The sequence below is a fragment of the Stenella coeruleoalba genome (genome assembly GCF_951394435.1).
Source record: "Stenella coeruleoalba genome assembly, chromosome: 11".
Classification (NCBI taxonomy): Eukaryota; Metazoa; Chordata; class Mammalia; order Artiodactyla; family Delphinidae; genus Stenella; species Stenella coeruleoalba.
The window spans coordinates 74,670,906-74,695,115 of NC_137157.1; the positions used below are offsets into that span (position 1 = coordinate 74,670,906).

The 24,210-nt window shown below is 35.2% G+C and overlaps 1 protein-coding gene across 1 annotated transcript in view; it reads left to right on the plus strand.

Moving 5' to 3' along the window:
* Positions 1–24,210, plus strand: part of SYT10 (synaptotagmin 10) — a 74,285-nt gene that overhangs the window by 14,904 nt on the left and 35,171 nt on the right. Inside the window, exons 2-3 of the mRNA XM_079937913.1 lie at positions 7,364–7,721; positions 20,403–20,970. Coding sequence (XP_079794039.1) covers positions 7,364–7,721; positions 20,403–20,970 — 926 coding nt within the window. The remainder of the gene's footprint in view (positions 1–7,363; positions 7,722–20,402; positions 20,971–24,210) is intronic.

Sequence of the window (24,210 nt, forward strand, 5' to 3'; positions counted from 1 at the left end):
GTTGCAGTGACCAACAGCTTACTCAAAATTTCTATTTGCATGTTGGGTATGTACTCCAAACCCAGCACAGCCGAAGCTGAAGTCATTGTCTTCCTCACTTCAACAACCTGTTTGTCTCCCAGTGAATCACATTCTTGTCCTTCAATCTTCACACTCTTTCACTAGAGCCTTGATTTCCCAATGTGCTCTGTTTCCCATTTCAGCCACCCTTGTTCAGAACCACTATAATCTCTCATGTGGATGACTACTATAATCTGTTAACTATTTTTTCATCTTCTAGCTGGCCTCCACTCTTATCTTCTCCCTAGCCAGAAGGTAATTTCTGATATATATATTCAACCATTTCATACCTTGACTTAAAAAATGTTCCTGGGACTACTTATTTGAATTTGAACTAAGTCCAAACTCATAACATCCTTCATGTCATAGCCAAATACTGAATCATAAAAACTCATTTTAAATGTTTTGATGACTTTATAATTCTCACAGATCCTCCCTTAATCTTTTGAGAGTCAGATTCTTTTTTTATCTTGTTAAACAAATTTTGTTGAAAAAAAAGTCATAAAGACCTAAGAATTAAACTATTGGTTTTGTTTTTAAATACTTTTAATAATTAGTCATAATTTCAATAATAAGCAACGTAAAAAGTGTGTAATACAATAAGCTTCTTTTTATAATTTTAGTTTTATTTTTCTCAATAAAATTCTAACTGATGCAACTTCTTTCACTTCTTGCTGTTGTGGGGAAATCTCTTCCCCCCTTGCTTTACATTTCTGGATGGAAGGAGCTACAAATAGGATAATCATGGAATCTTGGCCTACCCCATCCCTAAGAAATGACTTACATGTTTCCCCCTTTTCTTTGAGTTATAACCTTGATATCCTCAGGAAACAAATATTCTCTACTCCTTTGTGTAGTAAATTTTATAGGGTCAAGTACCCATGGGGAACACATGTGGTTGTCCAGCCAGGACTGTGACTGTATGGGCTAGTCTAGTTAATTCAAGGTGATATATTAGCAAATCCACTTTCTAATGGACCTAAGCTGATATTCACTTTTTTTTTTTAATTGCTACCTGCTTGAACTGTTTCTCTGAGCACAACTGAGTAGGAAAATAGAATGTTATTTATTAACTTCCTGAAACATTAATATTTACTTAGAAATTTTGGTCTCCATTATAAGCAAATTCACTCCTTTCAGTACTAAATAGCATTAGAAGATGTGTTTCTCTTCTAACTAATCTGTGAATCACCATTCAATCCATACTCAATCCATACCTATGCCTCTTTTCCCCTAGGTACTCTTGTTTAAAGAAAAAAAATAGTTGACAATAGTAGCAACCTATTGTTGCACTTATGCAAATTATGATGCTAAATAATTTACATACATTTCCTTATATAAAACTCACAACATTCCTATGAAATAACTATAAACTCCCCCATTTTACTGAGACTCTTAATGTCTAAACAATTTGCCCAAAGTCACACAGTGGTGGAGTTGACATTTTAACCCAGGTCTAAGTGGTTTCACAGTGTAAGTTATATTATACTATTTTCCTAGTATAAGAATTTCTACATATTCCCTGCATATCACTCAACTTTTAGCCATCTTGAAGTTCACAGACATTTGAGTGTCTTTTCAGATAATTCCCCAAATGTGTATTCAGTAGCTCCATAAATATTTTTTGACCTTGTGATATATACTAGACACTAAAAATAAAAAGGTAAATAAAAGGAGTAAGTGTATTGGTAGGATGGGAGCATTTGGAGAAGCAAAATAAATAGACATCCACAATTCCTTGTCCACAATTATGAAACCTCCAAACCTCTGAAACCTGAAAATTATTTTGCAAATTGTCCAATCTGGGGACTTCCCTGGTGGCGTGGTGGTTAAGAATCCGCCTGCCAATGCAGGGGACACAGGTTCGATCCCTGGTCAGGGAAGATCCCACATGCCACAGACCAACTAAGCCCATGCATCACAACTACTGAGCCTGCGCTCTAGAGCTCACAAGCCACAATTACTGAAGCTTGCGCACCCCAGAGCCCATGCACCACAACAACTGAGCCCACATGCTGCAACTACTGAAGTCCACGGGCCTAGAGCCCAAGCTCTGCAACAAGAGAAGCCACCGCAATGAGAAGCCCACACACTGCTGCGAAGAGTAGCCCCCCCTCACCGCAACTAGAAAAAGGCTGTGTGCAGCAAGGAAGACCCAAAGCAGCCAAAAATAAATAAAAATTTTAAAAAATTGTCCAATTTAGCACCAACACATTACCTAAATTGGCATTAAGTTGCTTACAGTCTTCAGTGATCCCACTCAGTGTGACTGATCCATATATTTCATTACATATATATTAATGTGTTTGGTTACTAGATGTTATCCCAGATAATGTATACCATACTACCTTTCCAATATCCAAAAGAAAATAATTTTTGAAACCATCATGTCCTAAGTGTTTGGGATAAAAGATTATAGGCCAATAAATTATTACTAGTGCTATGGTAGTGGGTGTGCTTTAAAGGCCCTTAGGGACAGAGGAGGCAGAGAGAGCTTCAGGGAAGAGGTACTACTGGATCTAGTTTTTGAAGCATGAATACAAATTTGCCAGGCACCCAGACAGGAGGAAAAAACGCCCTGGAACTATTTGAAACAGCCCGAACAAAAATCGTGAGAGAGTAACTTGTGGTCAGGAGAAGGAGAATAGGTAGTAGAGTGGCAGAAGAATGAAGTTGGGTCAATAGCCAGGGGTCAAATCACAAAGACACTGTGGAATGCCATGCAAAGTTTAGATTTGACCAGATTGGGTAATTTGGAAGGATGTTAGGCTAAAAGAGGTAAGATGACCATTTACTAAGTTTCCAGAATATGACTTGATTCCCGCTACTCTGGTACAGTTGATAGTACAGCCTTTCACTTTCAAAAGTGACTTGGTTTGGATGAAGTATTTTATGAACCACATTAGTGAGAAGGGAGATGTGATATTGTGCATATATATTTAGTCTTCTTCCACAGTTCCTGGCTCACAGCTCCCAAAACCCTTAGAATTTCCTTAGTGATGAGAGCCATGTCTTTTAGGTTAATGAGGTGATTTTTGGACCCCACCTAAGGATGAGGGCTGTTTTCCAGAAGAATCAACCATGTGATTAGAGGGTTGGAACTTTCAGTCCCACCCCTGCTGACCTCCTGAGAAGGGAAAGGGGCTAGAGGTTGAATCAGTCACCAGTGGCCAATTATTTACTCAATCATGCCAATGTAATGAAGCCTCTATAAAAACCAAGAAGGATGGGGTTTGAGAGCTTCTGGGTTGTACATGCAGAAATTTGAGAATATTGTGCTCTGAGCTTCCATGCCCTTTCCCCATACTTTGCCCTATGATCTCTTCCATCTGGCTATTTCTGAGTTATATCCTTTTATAATAAACTGGTAATCCTTTTATAATATATCCTTATATCTTTTTATAGTAAACTGGTAAAGAAATTAGTTTCCTGAGTTCTGCAAGCTGCTCTGGCAAATTGATCAAACCCAAGGAGGGGTCGTGGGAACCTCCAATTTTTTGCCGGTTGGTCAGAAAACTACAGATAACAACTTGGATTTGCTACTGGCATCGGAAGGGAGGGGGGCAGTTATGCAGGACTGAACCCTTAACCTATGGAATCTAATGCTACCTCTGGTAGGCAGGTGTCAGAATTGAGTTGAACTGTAAGAACACCCAGTTGGTATCCAGAGAATTGTTAGTGGTATGGGAATTCCACCCCCCACACACACACAAGTTGAAACTGGGTCAAAGAACCTAAAAACAGGGGGCATTTTCAGTTATAGACTGAAAACTCTTTCTGTCCTTTCCTCTATCCCACATTGTCCTGCAGTTTCCTTATATCTTGGCTTTGGCTCCAACTGAGTTGAAGTTAACCACTGAAGAAGTTAATTGAGTTAAAATATCCAGAAAAATATAATGTAAGTGGAGCTGAAAACACACAAAAGTTATGAAGCCATCATTGGCTTCCTCCATTTTAAAACTGTAGTTAATAATCAGGAAGCACATTCATTTTATAATTTTTCTCTTTCCCTCAAGGTATGGTGCTAATGGATAATTTTAAAATGTAAAAATAAACTACAAAATATAAAATATGATCACACATTCCTCACCAATGGAATATAAATGGAAAATATATTCAATGTAGCTTTAGCTAGCAATTGAAAAATAAAGGAAAATATTAGTGTCTATGTATCATAGCATGTCAAAATTAATTTTTATTCTTATAATTAAGTAGCAATAAAAACTTGGAATTATTTCAATTTCTTAATGGATTTCCATCAGCTACAAATTGAGAGTTTAACCAGAACCATTTTATCTCACTAATCAGAGAAATAAACAACCTATCATTTCCCCATCAGGTCAGTGAAAATTAAAATACAACAATATTTCTCTGAAATTGTAGGAACTAGTAAACTTATATGATGTTTTTTGTTAGTCAGTCTGGGGTTCTTTTTGGAAATACCTAGTAAAGCTAAATAATGTGCGTAACATGTGACCCTGTGGTTCTATTTCTAGATATACTTTAGATAAATATTCACAAATATGCACAGGGACAAGAGTACAAGGATGCTCATTGTAGCTATGTTGTAATAGCAAACAGTGGGCATAATCCAAATATCCATCATGATGAAGTATTATGGAATGCTGTGACATGAAGTTAGACCTCAAGTATTGTTGAATTTAAAGAAAGCAAACTGAATAAAGAAATATGCAGTAGCCATTTATATTAAAAAATTGTATTAAATAATTCTATATTTTATAGTTACTTAAGAGATATTTGTTTTTATTAGTGCTTGGGCTGGACAGACACACACCAAACTGGGGTTAGTGGTTGCTTTGTAGGAGGGGTGGGACCTCCTGGATTTACAATGGTGGTTAAAGGAAATTGGATTTATTCTTTAGTTTTCTAGGGCTGCCATAATCAAGTACTACAGACTGGGTGGCTTAAACAACAGAACCTTATTCCTCAGAGTTTTGGAAGCTAGAAGTCTGAGATAAAGGTGTCAGGAGGGTTGATTTCTTCTGAGTCCTCTTCTCTTTGTCTTGTCGATGGCTGCCTTCTCCCTGGGTCTTCACATGGTTTTCCTTCTGTGACTGTCTTTGTCTTTATCTGCTCTTCTTATAAGGACACCAGTTATATTGGGTTAGGGCTCATCCATATGACCTAATTTTGCCTTAATTACTAATTTAAAAGCCTCTATCTCCAAATACACATTCTGAGGTACTGGGGTTTAGGACTTTAACTTATGAATTTGGAGGGGATGGAGGGACAGACACAATTAAGCATATAACATATTTCTAACATCTTTATTTAAAACAAAGCAACAAAAGAAATTGGTTTCATATTTGGCACTGATGCTAAACAAAGTTGTAAAAGAAAAGTATAAGGTTATCTAAATCTAGAAAAATTTCCCTCATGGGAAATCTATTTGGTCTTCCAAACTTTAAGAGTGCTATAACACCAGGTTGCTAACATTGGTTATTTTAGGAAGGTGAAAATGGAAGTGGGTAGGGGGATATTCTTAACATTTTTTAATGCTTTTACTTTTTAAAACAATTGTAGATGTGCAGAAAAATTTAGGAAAATACTACAGAGTTCCCATATTTCCCACACCCAGTTTCTCCTATTATTAACATTTTACATCAGTATGGTACATTTGTTACAGTTGATGAACTAATATTGATACACTGTTAACTAAAGTCCATATTTTATTCAGATTTCCTTAGTTTTTACCTAATGTCCTTTTTTTTTTTTTTTAACTCCAGGATTCCATCTAGGATACCACATTGCATTTAGTTGTAATGTCTCCTTAGTCTCTGGGTTATGACAGTTTCTCAGACTTCCTTTTTTTTGGACAACATTGGTGGTTTTTTGTAGAATGTCCCTCTACTGGAATTTGTCTTCTGTTTTTCTCATGATTAGATTCAGGTTGTTGGTTTGGGGAGGAAGACCACAAAGATAAAGTGCCATATTCATCACATCCTATCAAGGGTATTAACATGATTTGTCACTGTTGATGTTCCCTTTGATCACCTGGGTGAGGTTAGTATTTTTCAGATTTCTTCTGTGTAAAGTTACATCGTTTTTGCCCCTTTCCATACAAGTACTCTTTAGGAGAAAGTCACTTTGTGCATCCCACAGTTAAGGAGTGGAGAGCTATGCTCCACTTCCTTGAGGGCAGAATATCCACATAAATTTTTTGGCATGCTTTTGTATGAGAGATTTGTTTCTTCTCTGCCATTTGTTTATTTATACAATCATTAACTTTTTTTTTTACTATATCCCTTTTAATTATTTTACATAGTAAGCATATATTAATTTTGTAATTATTTTAATTTTAAAAATTAATTAATTTACTTATTTTTGGCTGCATTGGGGTCTTCATTATTGCGCATGGGCTTTCTCTAGTTGCAGGGAGAGGGGGCTACTCTTCATTGCAGTGCATGGGCTTCTCATTGCGGTGGCTTCTCTTCTTGCAGAGCATGGGCTCTAGTAACAAGAGCTTCAGTAGTTGTGGCACTCAGGCTCAGCAGTTGTGGCTCATGGACTGTAGAGCACAGTCTCAGTAGTTGTAGCACACAAGCTTAGTTGCTCCGTGGCATGTGGGATCTTCCCAGACAAGGGCTTGAACCCGTGTCCCCTGCATTGACAGGCAGATTCTTAACCACTGCACCACCAGGGAAGTCCTTGTAATTATTGTTAAATAAGAATATTTTAAAGATATTTAGATAAGAAATCATCAACCAATTTTGGACTTTAGAAATTAGGAGCATGAAAGCTTATTAGAAAGGACCTATGGAGTTTGAAAATACAAATAATTGTGCACCCATTCTCTATTAGTAATGTGTTATTCTCATTTACACCATAGAAAGCAGTTTATACAAATATTTAACATTACCTGCTTAGAGAGTAAGAAGGTTGCATCTTTAGATCCAACATGAAGCAAACAGAAGCCTTTCTAGTTGTATACAGTTTCAGAGCATCTTAAGCTTCATGACTTCAAGGCAGGTTGCATGTAGCTAACCTTCATTTTGCAAACTCTTGGAACGTTTGTACTATACTTGGAAATGATATGTACATATCATGCTTTTCTTGTATACAATTGGAAACTTTCTGGGAAAGAAATTTTTGTCTCCTTTGAGAATTTCCAAACATAATTATTAATATTTCCTCCCTACAAAGATACTTAAAAGTAAATTTTTGAAACTCTAAATCAGCAAACTATTAATAATAACCATAATATCAAATTATCCCACTGTTGCTGCCCTATTACATACACTATCAATGACTTAATATTTCTTTACATTGTAATTTTTTCCAGATATTTCAGTCAGCCTGTTAGCAGTTGTTGTCAGCTTTTGTGGCCTGGCCTTGTTGGTTGTTTCACTTTTTGTCTTCTGGAAGTTGTGCTGGCCTTGCTGGAAGAGCAAACCTGTGACTTCCAATGTCAATACCCTTCCACAGAGCATGTCAAGTGCTCCCACTGAAGTTTTTGAGACTGAAGAGAAAAAAGAGGTTAAAGAAAATGGAGAACCAGCACTAAAAGCTATTGAGCCTGCAATAAAAATCAGCCACACTTCCCCTGATATCCCAGCAGAAGTCCAAACTGCTTTAACAGAACATTTAATTAAACACGCACGTGTGCAAAGACAAACTACTGAGCCTACATCTTCATCCCGGTAAGGAAAGATCAAATATATAAAACTATTTGTGATGTGTGTGTGTGTGTGTGTGTGTGTGTGTGTGTGTGTGTGTGTTGTATGTGATTTTCTAAGAGAAAAACTGAGGTGGGAAAGGAGAAAAGAAAAGACAAACAGGAGAATGAGAAAGACACAGGAAACAGATAATAGAATAAGGAGGGAATTGGCAGGACAGAATAAATAGGGATGAAGAGACAGAAATTAAGGACAAAGAAGCCAAACAGAGAGCAGTACCATGAAAAGGGCTTACTGGAATTTGAGCTTTCATTAAAATCATCTAATTAGAGTTTTGTTTTGTTTTGTTTTTTGCGGTACACGGGCCTCTCACTGCTGTGGCCTCTCACGTTGCAGAGCACAGGCTCCGGACGCCCAGGCTCAGTGGCCATGGCTCACGGGCCCAGCCGCTCCGCGGCATGTGGGATCCTCCCAGACCGGGGGCACGAACCCGTGTCCCCTACATCGGCAGGCGGACTCTCAACCACTGCGCCACCAGGGAAGCCCGAGATTATTATTTATTGACTTTTTCCTTTGAAATATCATTGTTTGATCATTGCTATTTGCAGTCTTTCAATTTAGTTTAAAACAACAAATAAATATCAAGAAAACAGCCATTTGCAATGCGTTTCATGAAATCATCCACAAGTTCACAGTCAAAACTGAGTAACAGAGACTAATGTTTCGTCTACAGTTGTTTAGCACCTACCCCATAAACTGCTGGAAAATTTCATTGCTTATTTGAACTCACATAGACCAAACTCTTATACTGGTGAAAGTATGGTAAGTTCCACAAGAGCTTTGGTGAATATCGAGCATAGCAAGGCGTGTACATGAAAGGAAGGAAGAGGGAGACCTCCTTAAGGAGATACATTTTAAGGAAGTGCATTTTAACTCATCCTGGAAAAATCAGCAGAAGTTTGCTTGGAGGAAAATAATTTGCTGTGGTGTGTATTGAATTGTGTTAACTGTAAAGGGAAAAAGATTCTTGTGAAAAAACATTTTTTCTACTAAGTATGATCTTCAATCTTTAACATGAAAAACATGTTAGTAGCAGTGTTCCTCTGATTCCCAGAAGTAGCAACTAAATTTACACTAGGACAGGGTAAAAATCAATAGCAATGGGGGTGAGTGCTGTTTTCTGCTAACTAATTGACTTCCTAATCTTACCTTCCTACTTCTCTAAATCAAAGATGCATCCAAGCTTTCTGACATGACATACTTTTTGTGGGCTTGGAAATCTATCAAGTTGAAAAACTTCATGGGTCATGCTTGCTACTAGGATTGAAAGAATATTCAATATATCTTTTATAAAATAGAAAAGGATTGTATCTATAAATAACTTGTCTTCTTTCTGAAATAAATTCCAGAGGGATGAGTAAGAATAATTGTTACTTCGGGGATGAGAAACTTTGGGGTAAGGAGGATGGATGGAGGTCTTATACTTTTCTGAGCTATTTAAATTTTATAACCAAGGTATGCCTCATATTTAGTTATTATGTTGACAAGTTTTCCTGAGCAGTGCATTTGAGTTCATTTTTATAATCCAGTATACATTCATTTAAATTTATTTATGGATATTTAACTATAAAATAGTTATCCCATGTGTCACTTCTTCATATTTATAGGAAAAACTGCTTCAAAATTACCTCATGTGGTTGGTTACTTCATTGTCGTTACTATCAGAACTGAAAACTGTGGCCAACTATGGTATTTAATAAAGCCTTAACATACCCAGAAATTTCAGGGTAAAAATGTTCAATTAACCTACAAAATATTTTTTTAAAATATTGATAATGGCTATGACAATATATCAACTTAGTATTCAGAATTATTCAACTCTTTTAGTTGATAAATGCACCCTACATAAGGACACTCAATTAATGAAGACAAATTGAGGTAAACTATGAAAATAGCTTGCCTTTCTTTGTGCAGAGTTTTTTTTGGAAACCTCAGAAAAATGAAGTACTATCTCCAAAATATTATTTGCTGAATGTAAACATACAGCTTATCTGATTATCCCTAGCTAGGGGAGAATGAAAGAATACATACTGAGAACACATGTGTGAAGACTTGGTTTTGGTTGCAGAATTGGTTTCTAGAAATGAAATGCAATAGGGAATGACAACAGGTCATTTTAGCCCTGGATTTCTCAGTTATTACATGAAATTGAAGAAATCAGAAAAAAAAACTTTTCTCTCAATCTTAAAAATTGGATTGTACATGTACATCTCATATTTTCTTAAGAGAAAAAGTGGAATACAAATTCATAGTTCTGCTAGAATTTTGATATAATTTCATTGACCTCTTTGAATTTCCTTGTTTATGAGTGGCTGAAGAAGGAAGAAAAAAAAGTATTGTTTTTGAGTGCCTGCAATTTAGTCACTGTGCCAGGCATCCTTCCTGATAATCCTCTGCCAGCCTGTATGAAGTAAGTATTATTAATTATCCCCATTACTTGTGAGTTAACTGAAGCCCAGAGAGAGTTTAAAAATTGCCTAAAGCCATGCAGCTTGTGAAAGTTAGAATTCAGATTTATCCAGATTGATGGAACATGTTTTAAGAGTTAAAGCCAAGGGAATATGGATTTTTGCAACCAAAGATTGTTAAAGTCTGCTGCGGACAGGTAGTTTGGAGGTTGGAGAATGAGGGCCACTTCCTGCTCATTCTGCTCAGTTAGAAATGTGGAATTATATGTGGTTATCACGAATAACAAGGGTCATGAGTTTAATCTATTTGGCCTTGGGATGAATTCCTTGTAGAAAACTTGATTATTCCTAGTTCTCAAAACCCCTCATCTATATAATTACTTCATCATACTAAAAATTACCTTTATATAGAGAGGAAGGGGAAATTGCTGAGTTTATTATGCAGACAGAGAGATCCAGGGCACATCATTATAAATCAGATTATTCTGCTCAAATGCTAACTTTTCACTGAGGTCTAGCAAATCAGAACCGCCCCCTGCCCACCACCCCACCACTCACACACGCACACACAGTAAATTTAACTTTAATGCTTGGTTTCCTCACCTTATTAATATATCCTAGCTCTAGTCTGGTGTTGGGACTCCATTTTATTTGGCTCAGACAATAGATGACATATCCTCTCAAGTTTTATTTGTCACTATTCTTAAGCAGCATCTTGATTAGTTAACAGCATTGCTGGAAACTGCCACATTTCCCAAGTTCTCATCCTCCTTTTCAAATACCCGGACATTCGGCCCCATCAGCCTGCTGGCAGCCAAACAACCCAACAGACGTCTGTGTTTTTCTTATTATTAACATTATTATCACATCTGTCTTGATTGACTGTTGATTCATCCAATAGCCTTACTCAGTAGATACAGTCAACAGATATAACTTTTAGGTATAGTCAGTGTATTCTACATACTCTGTCCACTCTGCAAACTCTAGTGAACTGGAAAAAAATCCACAACATAATGCAGAGAGATAAGATACCAACTTCAATATAAGGAACTACAAGTGCAAACTATGTGGTGGAGAATGTGGAATTAAGATAATTAGAAAAATCATTTTTAGCTGAGGTATGGAGAAGTCCCATTAAACTGAGACCAAAGGAAACTAGGAATTCACATAAAGACAATTGGAAAAGGGTATGCATTCCAGATGGAAATATTTTATGTGAAAAGACACAGAACAGCAAATCTTATCATGAAAACAGCAGGTACGTTGCCTTGATCAGAAAACAGATGTCAGTGGAGGAATAATGGAAGATAAAGTCAGCTGGAATTAAAGTCTGAGGAGGCCTTGGAATCATGGCCAAAATTGTTCAAGGTCTGTCCTGTCAAAAATATTTGCAGCAGAAGAGTCCCTTGGATAAAGAGCTGTGTTTTAGGAAAATTAATTTGACAACAGTTTGTAGGACAGACCATAGAAAAAGGCATCTATTTTGAAAGTAATATAGTAGTTCAGGCATGATAAAAATCTTATAACATTTTGAGTCCATACTGCCCCACACATATAGCTCTGCACTGCCTTCTTAGGCAGAAAACCTGCCAATTTTATTTCTGTACTGATCTTGATACCTAGACAAAGCACTGTAGGAACTCAGGGTATATTTGTTGAATTTTAAAAAATCAGTAAATGAATTTTATGACTTCATTTTATCTATCCAAATGGATCTTTCATGGTTGCCAGTTAGAAGGGTGCTTGGTCTTTTTATCATCCTCCTGTAGACCTCAACTCTCTGCCTGTGTGCTTTTGCTTATGCTGCTTCCCTTGTCTAGAATGATAAACTCTTTTTTATCCACTATAAGATCTTTAAGGAAAATGCATCTTTTTCTGTCCAATTATAAGCTATTGTCCTTTAAAGCCATAGCTACAGTCTAGCAATTATTTATTTTCTTAATGTTGAGCTCTAGCTGTGTGCCAGAACTGAGATGTTAATTTCTCAAAGAACAAGTCTGTATAACCCACTTCAATGTGCTCCTAATTTCTTCACTGGGTAGGTGCATAATAAGCATCAAGTGAGTGATTTGGATTGACTGATGATCTCTCCACTTTGCTTTGCTTCTTTAAAGACAGTATCAGATGGTGAGATAAACAGTGCTAATATTAGAAGAAGGTTAATGATGGTATACTCCCAAGGATGAGTATGAGGACCTATTTTCTGTGCATTCATTAATAGTGTGAAATGAGGTGAATTGTAAGCGGCAAAATATTTGTTGAGGATGAGAAATCATGTAGGTTAGCCACTGTTAGAGAGGATTCTAAGTACCTACTGAAAATAATTTGGAAACCTAGTGACAGATCCATTTGAACATGAACAAAAGCATGACATGGAAAGAAATCATTGACTCATATGTGCTGATGGATTTACAATTAGCTATGGTTGTTTAGAAAAGTAATTCTTAATATTATCACACATAAAGTCAGAAAGAGCACTCAATGTAGATTGTTAAAAGAGAAATGAAGAATTACATAAAAATATGTAATACTAGAGTGCATAGTTTTCTTTGAGATTTTTTAAAAAGTTAAGTCCTTCTCAAAAGATAACAAAAATTGCAATTTTCATTCCAAGATACTGTAAGGAGTGGAAGACAAGATGTTACACAAAGGAAGAATTTAAATGGTATTTAACCAGCTAGGATATCAAGAAGCAGTGCTTGGCCAGAACAATAGAGAACCTGAGATCTAACTCCTTGAAATAAAAGTTCATAAAACATGCTGTGCCGGTGCTTGAGGTGGTTAAATAATCTCCGCTATGAAACATATGTATCTGGTATATAAACTAACTTCTGAAATGGGGTGGCTCTTTGATCCAAGGTCAGAGATAAAACCTTATAAAATGTATTCAAACTTGGAGAGTTTGTTTTCTGGCACTGATAAATATTATCTCCTCTTTACAAGCACTAATTATAAATTGATTAGGACCTTCTTCTTCATAGTACAAATAATTCTTGGGAAGTTGACTTTTATTAGTCACAAGAATCTTGTAGTAAATTATTTCATACAAACTCCAACAGACATTTCTTGAATCCCAGCATGTGTTTATTATGAAATTCATGAAAAGATTAATAATATTTAGTTATGCTATTATAAAGACTACTAGTAGAAGGGTTGGGGATTGGAAGGTACATCTGAAACAAGTGATTTCAATACACTCTTTACAGTATGCTCAAGGAGATGTGGAGGAACAGAAGGAGGGACCCAGGGTGGTAGGTCAACTCAGTTGGAGGACTACAACATTTTTCTTCAAATCCTAGCTGACCTCTCTAGGAGAGAGGCTCATGATAGCCAGCAACATACTTCCAAGTAAGGGAAGGCCTAAATGACAAATTGAGCATAGAAATTTAGAGCTAGAATACATAATTAAGGTCAAAAGACCTTATAGGGACCTAGCAATACCAAACAGAATATTCTTGGATTTATTATTCTGACAAGTAGTTATTCTGAGTTTTTTTAAATTTAGGCTTCATTTTATATTACTTCTTTTCTTTAATATAAAATATTATGTTCTCAGAACTTTATTTGTAGATCAAAAACTACCAACCTAATTACTTCATACTCTATTCCTTTAAATATATGCTGGATCAAAAGCAATTGCTTATCATCTCTTGTTATGATTTGTAAACCTTTTTTTTAACATGGTGAAAGGCCAAGGGACAAGTATTTACAGAATAAGAACATTCATTTCCTTAATTACGATTAAAAAACAAGTTTCCTGTCAATTCTTTGAATAGAATAAAGATAAGTTACTTAAATTAATTTTAAGCATTACATTGCATAATTGAGAAGAAAACCAGTTTTTTCTCGAAACAGCTTTTATTATGATTGGATTGTTAGTCATATGGCTAAATTCTTCAGGGAAAATTTTTGACTTATTTATTCAACAGTATTTATAGAACACTTGTTATGTGCCAGGCATTTTTCTAGACATTTGATACACATTAGGGAACAAAACTCAAAATTCCCTACCTGCATTCTTGTGGAGAGGAACCAAACAACATAACTAAGTCAGTTACATGATGTTTTAGAAGATAATAAGTTCTGTAGAAAATAATAGTGCAAAATAAAGGGGTTGGTAGGTCTGAATGAGGAGATGGAAGGGTGGTCCATGCTGGTGTTTGTGGAGAACTTTCCTTGTGGAGAAGGGAACCACTGCAGACGTCCTGAAGGTGGAATCTGCCTTTTGTGTCCCAACCACAGCAAGGAAGCCAGTGTAGGTGTAGCAGAGAGAACCAGGTGGAGAATGCTAGGAGAAAAATCAGAGAGGTAGTAGGACCCAAACCACTTTTGGCTTTTACTCTGAGTAACATGCAAAGCCACCAGAAAGTTTTTAATCAGAGGAGTGTCATGATCTAACTTGTTTTGAAAGGATTACTCTGTTGTTTTGGGTATATACATTGAAGGAGGCAAAAGGATAGAAGCAGAAAGAACACTATGGAGGCTGTAATCCAGGCCAGAAGTGATGTTGGTTCAGAGCAAGGAGATGGTAGTTAATGATGGATATATATATCTATACCCTGATTGGATTCAGGATATACTTTGAAGATAGAACAAACAGACTATGACACATTAGCTTGGGCATATGAGTAAGAAAAGAGGAGTCAAGAATGACTGCATGTTTTGGCCTGAGCGTCTGGAAAGATAAAATTGATAAACATGAGGCTGTGAATGGAGTGAGTTTGGGAGCCAAAAACAGGAGATATGGGACTGTTGTGTTTAAGGATTTTGTTAGAAATCTTAGTGGAAAAATTGAGTAAGCAACCAGATAATAACTCTGGAATTCTGGAGAGAATCTGCGAAACATACGTAAACTTGGAGTCCACATAGAGATGGTGTTCAAAGCCAGGAGATGATATCATCAGAGAGGTGAGTGTAGATAAGAAAGAGAAAACCAGAGATGAATCCCAGAAGTACTCCAATATTAAGACATCAGGAACAGCATTGTAGACTGAGAAGTCGAGACTAGTGAAGAAGGAAAACCAGGAGGGTATAACCTGAAAGCCAAGTGAAGAGAGTATGTAAACAATCAGGAGTGATTAACTGTCAGGTGACTATTGTAAGGTCAAGTGGGGTGAGGACCATGGATTGACCGCTGAGTTTAGCAATGTTGGGGAGACATTATTGACATTTTCAAGAGCTATTATGTCAGAATTGGTATGTGAAAAACTAGTTAGAGTGAGTTTATATAGAACGGGAGAAGATAAATTGGACAGTGGATGTACTATCCTCAACTCTTTCAAGGAGTTTTGCTGCAAATGTGCTAGAGAAACAGCAGTACAGAGAGAGGAAGTAGAATGAATGGAAGGTTCCTATAAGATAGCAGAAATAACAGTATCCTCTTGTGCTGATGGTAATAATCCAGCAAAGAGGCAGACTTAATAATGCAGGAAGCAAAGAAGAGCAGTCTTTAAGGTGACATGAGAGAAAATGGGATTTAATATACAAGTGGAGGGATTGGCTTTAGATAATAGCATGGGTAATTAATCATATCAGAAAGGTAAAATATATGGATACAGATGCTGATAACAGGGTTGATGAGGTGGAAGATTTCTGCTCTTTGCTTCAACCTCATTAGTGAAATAGGAAGTAAGGTCATTAATTGAGATTGGGAATGAGGAAGGTGTTAGAGGTTTGAAGAAAGGTGAGAAGGTGTGAAATAGTCTTGTGAATCTAGCAGTTTGAGAGGGAGAATGGTTTGCTGTTCAGTGTTAGGGTTTAATGAGGAATGTGGTCATGAATTTAAAATGGAACATTGAGATTTCTTTTATGTTCTTCTCTAGTTGTATTCACTTGCACAGGTACAGGTATAGAAATGATGGAAAGTTGAATTCAACCAGGACTGTGGTTTTGCCCTGCAACTAAGAAGGTAGAGAGCAACAAGAGAATTGGGAATGTATGTGTGAGAGTGGCTCTATTGATTAACAACGGAAATGAAACTGGATAACGAGGGAAAAGTGACATCAAGGAACTAGGGATTATGAAATAGTGATAGAATCAGTGTATTGGAGGTTCTTGTGAGTTGGAAAAGTTATTTGAATTGGAGTATAAGAGGGTGTGAGCTGGAAAGAGGTGTTGCTCAGAGAGAAGCATGTGTGAAATTGGGGTTGTGGAGAGTTTGCAGCTAATAATAATGACGAAATCTGGCTATGCACATGGTAGTAACTGAGGTAAATAGAGAACATTATTAGAGGAGAGAAATTAAAAGAACCTAGAGGCCAAGTAGTTGGAAGAAACTTGTTCACTGCTAGGAGTCGAAGCAAAAACATTGTCAAAGAGAGTTAGTGAACCAAGTGATTAAAATCACTTTAAAGGGAGTGATTTGAGTATTAGTAAATGACTAACAATAAGTGGTAATGGGGATATGATCTGTTGACTTGAGTTTTAGAGCCTGGAGTGGTGTATTAGGGAGAATGATGTGAATGTGGTAATGAAGGACAAGAGGAATGGATAACTTCACTTCTAGGACCAATGGAACAAGGATTATTGCAAAAATATCAACCACCACATGAGAGGGGCACAGAGCAAACTGTCCTTGGGGAAGAATCAGGCTTCTACTAAGCAATAATGTGAGAAGAACATTTAAAGAAGAGATTAAAGATATAGAGGATTGTGCTGACATCAGACAATGAATTAATTTCAAAAATTCCTTGTGGTATATTATACAACTTAGTCTGCCTTCATATATGTAGTGCCCTGCATGGTATATGCTCAGATATTTTTGTGCTGAATGAGTCACTCTTGTCATTGTTTCAAATTGAATGGAAAAAATAGGAAACAAATAAAGATGAAAACTTTGTTTACCAGAAAATTAATTTAGTCTTATTATTTGAGCCTCCTTAGCTATAAAACAGGGTTACAACTTTTAATATATGGTGATAGTTTCCTATATAAATATTATTAATATTAAAACAAAGAGAGATGAACTCCTTGTAAATATATTGAATAAACAAATAAAACGCACCTCTTATTTCTCAAGCAGTACCTAAGATAAATTTAATAGTTAGTAAAGACACTGCAAGTAAGAGTAGGAGGATATAGGTTTCCCACTTAAGGAAGAAAGAACTGCTGCAGCTGAGAAGTGAGAGTCAGAGGGAATCTGTTGTCCAGGGTGGTAGACCAGGACATGCTCACACAAGAATGACTTTGTGCCAACTCTGTATCCCCAAACAGGAAACCTAGATTTGAGATTGTCAGAACCAGAGAGTTCATTATGGCATTTGCCCTTCAGCTCCATGTGTCCTAAACTCTAATGATAATTATTAGCAGTATGAAAAATGGTAGGTTTCAAAATTATCTGTAATATCTCATTTGACCTTCACAACTATGAAAGGATGGTTTTATGGATGAGGAAAGTACACATCAAAAAAGTGAAGTGACTTGCCCAAAGTTGCTGTTACTCCATAGGGAGGCTGGGACCAAACTATAGTCTGATTTCAGTCCAGCATTTTTTTAATCTCATCTCAGTGTAATGCTCTTCAAGCGCTTTCTCCTGGGTAGTGTGGAAAACTTGGCACGGTTTCCAGTGAGATTCCAGGACTCTACTCACACATTAACCAAAGCAGCTCTGTCCATACATGTTGAACTTCTGGTCTCTGATTTTGTTTGAAAGAAAGGATCTGTTGGTGAAAAAAATATTTGAAAATTACCATATTAATACATTTTATTCCTATGGCATCAGATAATATTGACTATATCTAGTAGTTACTCTCAGATGTTTCAGGTAGGGTGGGAAAAGTTTCTCCTTCTCCATCTGGAAAAGTACTTATGCGGTGCCTTCCTAGGTTTGAAGGGTAAGAGTGCTGTCAGTAACAGTCAAATGGCCTGTACTTTAATTGGTTGGTATTTGTGTGAGACTAAATAGACACTTACCACTGTCATTCCAAAAGAGAAAAAAAAATTCAAGAAGATAAAGAGGATCTGTGTTGTCATGGCAATAGTTTAACATTGTAATAATTAAAGCTTCTCTTAACTGACTAGCTAAACTGTGACTTAAAACATGAACTATTTACTCTATAATTAGGGCACTGGCTTACTAGAACAAAAATGTTACTGCTTTTTGATTCTTGTTAGAAGGGGCTTTACAGCTGCCCATTTAGATTCAGTGGCATAAGAAATAAATTATTGAATTTTTAGGGAGAGGATAGAAGCTTAAATTATATTATGTTGAAAAGCATTAGGGAGGTGAAATTATAGATCAATTTATTTTAAAAAAGGAATTAATTTCTTGGGGGCTTTTTGCTCACAAAAATAAAAAAAAATTTAAAATTGTTGCATAAGTGAAAGTGATTTTGGCAGAAATATTAGATTGTTTAGTAAAATATTCTAAATCTCTTAAGAATATTGAATGTATTAACTGGATTATACTAGACCTCTTTAATAATTCACAGCGACACATACTACCTGTATTCCTTTCTAAATTCTTATTATTTCTTAAATGCTCCCTGATGATTCCCTGACCCTAATTTAAGCCTCTGATCTTGTATATCTGGAATAGATTCAGGATCAAAATACATTTCATAGCATGTTCAATGCATTAAAATGGGATCAATCTGAGAATCAATCTGGGGAAACAGATCACTTCAAGCTTTAAGTAACTTAGTAAAGACTTTTACGTATATACTCACTTAGATACTGAAACTAAAATATTGGGTCTTAAATTCAGTATAGTTTTAATTAGGAGCTTATTCCCTCATCTGAGATAAAGTTATCCTAGTTTGTTTCTTTATATAGAAATAATTTTTCAATTATGATCAAGTGGAAAAAGGTATAACAACAAGCATAAAGGATTTTGAAGTAAGTGCTGGAGAGACATTGAATTTAAGAGAGAGATGAAAGAAGGAAAGCCAAGCTGAAGGCTACTGTAGAAAGCAAAGTATGAGATGATGAGGATATGGACCAAATAGCAATGGAAATAGAGTAGAATGGACAATTATATGAGATGTCTCAAAGCAAAAAATCAACAGGACTTAGAAAATTAAGCAAATCCCATGAAATAAAGGAAAAGTGATTCAAACAAGCATAATGCAGGATTCCAAGCATAAGTGACTGACAAAAATGTTAGAGCTATTGTCAGAGATTGTGGAAGAGTGAACTGGTTTGAAAGCAAAATAGAGAAAATAATTAGTTTGCTTGAGTTTGGGGCAAAATTAGGACATTTGTTTAGAATCCCCCTTCAAGACAAAGAGATATGGAACTAGGATTTTGTCTATCTGAGATATATCTAGGGAATCACCAGATTAAAGGTAGTAATTATAGCCCCAAAACTGATTATTAGTCTGATGGAGTGATTGAGAAGAGAAAAGAACAAAAGACCTGGAACCAGACCTTGAGGAAACACATAAGTTGACATAGCTCACGCTAGAAATCATGGAGAAACTATGAGAAGCAGATCTTAATGCAAGTCACATTTATGAGCCATTAGTAAGCTGATACACCTAATGTTCTGGAAATGTTGGAGAGATAAATAGTAACAGTGAGTATAGGACATTCAGTTTGAATTTTAAGAACTATTATTTAGCCCCAAACTCTAAAATTCTACAGTCTTTTAATCCTTAAGAGTTTCTGAAGCCCACTCCATGTTGAAAAAAGGAAAATGTACTCATTTTTTTCTGTCATAACTATATATTCTTTTGAAAAATACACATTCATCTAGTTATCTTAAGTATTAGAAATAACACAGCATAAGAATATGTGGACTTATGTTTTTTAATATTGTCATCACTAAAATGGGAAATTCATAAGACCAAAATATCCAGATGAAAAGAAATCAGCCATCTGAATGATTTGTTTACATAATGTTTACATCTAGATACACCCAGGTAACATTTTGTAGAATATTGAACTTTTTTGGTAATCATCTTTCTTTACAATTGTGTTTAAAAGTTTTGTGCTTATTATGGTACATAAAAATACCAAAAGCTCATAAAAATGTACATATGTGTGTTTTAGGTGTTTCTATAATTTTAGGAGAGTTTTTCTTTGAATATTGCATTCCTGGTTTTTCAAAAGTAACTCGTGTGTGTGTTTGTGTGTGTGTGTGTGTGTGTGTGTGTGTGTGTGTATCCATCTGTTTATTGCTGTAGATATAATGCTCCCATTATCCTGGGTGTGGGGTAGAGTTTATATGCCACTGTATATAACATTATCATCAAAATGATCTACTTAAACGATTTTGTGTGTATGTGTGTGTGTACAGACACAATTCCTTCAGAAGACACCTACCAAGGCAAATGCAGGTTTCCAGTGTTGATTTTGGCATGGGCACAGAACCCATTTTACAAAGAGGAGAAACAACAACCAGCATTGGGAGAATAAAACCAGAGCTCTACAAACAGAAATCAGTTGACTCTGAGGGCAACAAGAAAGAAGATGTCAAAACCTGTGGGAAGCTTAACTTCACCCTCCAGTATGATTATGAAAATGAACTTCTAGTTGTTAAAATTATCAAAGCCTTAGATCTCCCTGCTAAAGACTTCACAGGAACTTCTGACCCTTACGTGAAGATGTATCTTCTTCCAGATAGGAAAAAGAAATTTCAGACCCGTGTGCACAGAAAAACTTTAAATCCTGTGTTTGATGAAACTTTTCAGTTTCCTGTAGCATATGATCAACTAAGCAATCGAAAACTACATTTCGGTGTGTATGACTTTGACAGATTTTCTAGACATGACATGATTGGGGAAGTGATTTTTGATAATTTGTTTGAAGCCTCTGATCTCTCCAGGGAAGCCACAGTATGGAAAGATATTCATTGTGCTACCACAGTAAGTTATAATTCCACCAATGTATTCCTTTTTATTTGACCTGCAGTGATATATAAAACTAATTTTTACCCACATTAGTTCTACAAATTAGGGAATTTATGTCCTAAATACCTGCAAACAGAGTATGTGATTACATACATACATAATAATTCAGACACTTAACACTATGTAGGTAACATTAGTGATTGTATAAATAAAATAATCTTTTCCTTCAACATCTAACCTTTGTTTCTACACTTCCTGTTTGGGGAAATTCATTACTTCACTGTATTGGACATTTCTGGTAATTTGCCAAAAATAGGCTTTTTCTCTTGTAAAATATTTATCTGTAACCTATTATCAGCACTCAATTTCCTCATAGTTATTATTGACTTTCATTATTTAAGATGATTTTGTTCCTCAGATTAAACCTAAAACGTACTTTGATGCCACTGGAAACTCCTTGATTTGGTCTAAAACAGCCCATTCCTTCAGGAGATTTTGTGGAATTGATAAGATTATAGCATTTGAAACGCTGAATGATCAAGAAGTAATTGTTTACATTAGAACTTTTCCTTTACATTACAAAATGCTTTTTCTGATTATAAAATAATTTAATATTGAAAATTTTAGAAACAGGGTAAAAAACATAAAATTAAATAATCCATAATGCCATGAATTATATGTAAAAACTTGGCATATTTCTTTCTACTTTTTTTTCTATGAATGTTTTAAAATAATTAAGATCAAACCAAGTTTAAATTTTTTCACACTCACTTTTTTTGTGCTATATATGTTTTAGTACATGATGTTTAAATATATGATCCATTTTCCTAACCATTCTTTTTTTGTTGGACATTTGAATTAGGCATAAATTTTGTTAGACTAAAAATTTGTTGCATTCTCTATACATAAATCTCTTTTTTATTCAAGATTATTTGTCCAGAATAGAATTAGAGAAACACAATTAGGGAACTGGTCTCTTTGGAGGTTAGATTGCTAAATTTTTTTCATTTATTAGTTTTTAAATGAAGGCATTTAATTTTTTACTACCAGGTTGTCTTAACGTCTTTTGTCTAAGTTTTACCACAAATTATAAACTAGAAATGTTGAAGTTTTGGACAGTGACAGGGATTATTTAAAAAATAAGAAAACTTTCTAAAATGCAAAATAGCTCCTTTTGTATTTTCCCTTTATTAATGTTTTACTAAGTACAACCAGTATTTAGGGTTATTAAATTTTCATTATTGGGTTTTTATTTCATGGTCTCCACTATGATAATCTATTAGGGAACAAACTGGATTATATTTCAAAGGCACATTGGGGCTCTTTTGATTTCATTTTTTTTTCACTTTATTACTTATATTCCTACAGGGATAAAAGTGTTGAAGAGTGAATTTTACTGTTTTAAATATATGACACCTTCTGTAGAATTCTACAAATGCAGATAATTATTAATTATTAGGTTATTTCTCTTGATTTGCCAATCTTATATTAGTCCTTCTTTTATTCATTCAACAATTATTTGCTGATTGCCTACTCTGTGTTTGATGTACTGTAAGTACTAGGGATGCAACAAACGTTACCATAAAAAACTGTTTTGTTCATATATTTGGGTACAGGTAAGTAACCCCTAAATGAAGTCTAAAAATTTACATAATTTTATAGGTGATTGACAGTGGATTATTTTTTTACATTCATAAGTTTTTGTATTCCATACTGGTCCTTAAAAAACAGTAAGAATCCCTTGTGGATGCTTCAATTTTTGACTGCTAATAGAACATAAACTGGGTTTTTTGGTAAATATTAATGAATTCTTCAATTTTATTTTCAACTCTCCCATGTGCTTGAAGTATTAAATTTTTATTTCTGCTGTAAAAATTACCACAAATGTAGTGTCTTAAAATAACACAAGTTTATCACCTCATATTTCTGTAGGTTAGAAGTCCAACATAGGTCTTATTGGACTAAAATCAAGGTATTGGCAGGGCTCTGTTCCTTTCTGGAGCCTCTAAGGTGGTCCATTTCCTTGCCTTTTCCAGATTCTAGCAGTCACGGGCATTCCTTGGTTTAGATTTAGCCCACGTGAGCAATCTAGGATAAGCTTCCCATCTCAGGGTTTATAATCTTAATTACATCTGCAAAGTCCTTTTTGCCATGTAGGTAGTATACTCAGGTCAGGATATTAGGAAGCAGCCATCTTTAGGGATGCCTTTATTCTGCCTACCACAGCATAGACATTTTCATTTCAGTATTCTGGATATGAAAGGAAGTATGCAGATAATAAAATGTATTATTAAATTATTCTAGTCAAACGACGTTTCTCTTTGACTGGAACACTGAGCCACACACTGTTCTAGATACTGTTTATGACTTTTTTGTTGCGAAGATAGTGATAAAACCTAAATTTCTTGACTACGGGACCAAAGTTCACAATATACACTAGCATCATCTTTATGGTTAAAGTAGTATTTAATTAAAACTTCTCTTAAGCTTTTGAAAAATTATTAAACAATTTTATATTCTCAGATTAATAAAAATGAAAAAAATAATGTGAGTTGAAATTTGCTTAAGAAACTGTCTTTTCCTACTCACACGTCTTTAATTTTAAGTAATTTCACACAGAAATTATAGAATGTTCTAGAAAGAAGGAGAAAGGAAAGAAAGTAATGTAGTCATATGCCCTCACTAAATACTTGTTGAATAAATAACTTAGCATATTTGCATATAAGGCCAAGTGAAAGAATGTATGTTAGTAAAAATCTCCCAGAAGAAAAAAAGAACAGTGCAATGATGTACCTTTTGATATGCTTGGTTATATTTGTTGACATTAACTGCTTTCTGTAGGCAAAAATTATTCAGTGTGTAGCACAATTTCATATGTAAAATAAACCAGAAATATTTTAAATTTATTGTTAAAAAATCCTAAATGGTTGAAACAAGAGGCACGTATCATGTATTTATAATTTTATTACCAATAAATTATTTCTATGCAAGAGGGGTTAATATTTTTATCAGGAATTAGCAGGTTTTTTTAAATTTCAGGTTGAATGAAAAGAAAACAATAAAGGCGTGTCTTTATTCTGTGCAAAAAATTAGTTTTCACTTTAGAGCTGTATATTACAAATATGGCAAGCCAGTCAGCTCTTCAACTAACATAAATATCTTCAACATAGGGAAAATCACATTGGAGGACAGTGTGTACCCTATGCCTCTACTTCTGTAATGGGAAAGAGAAATATATATTCATATTCAGTTATA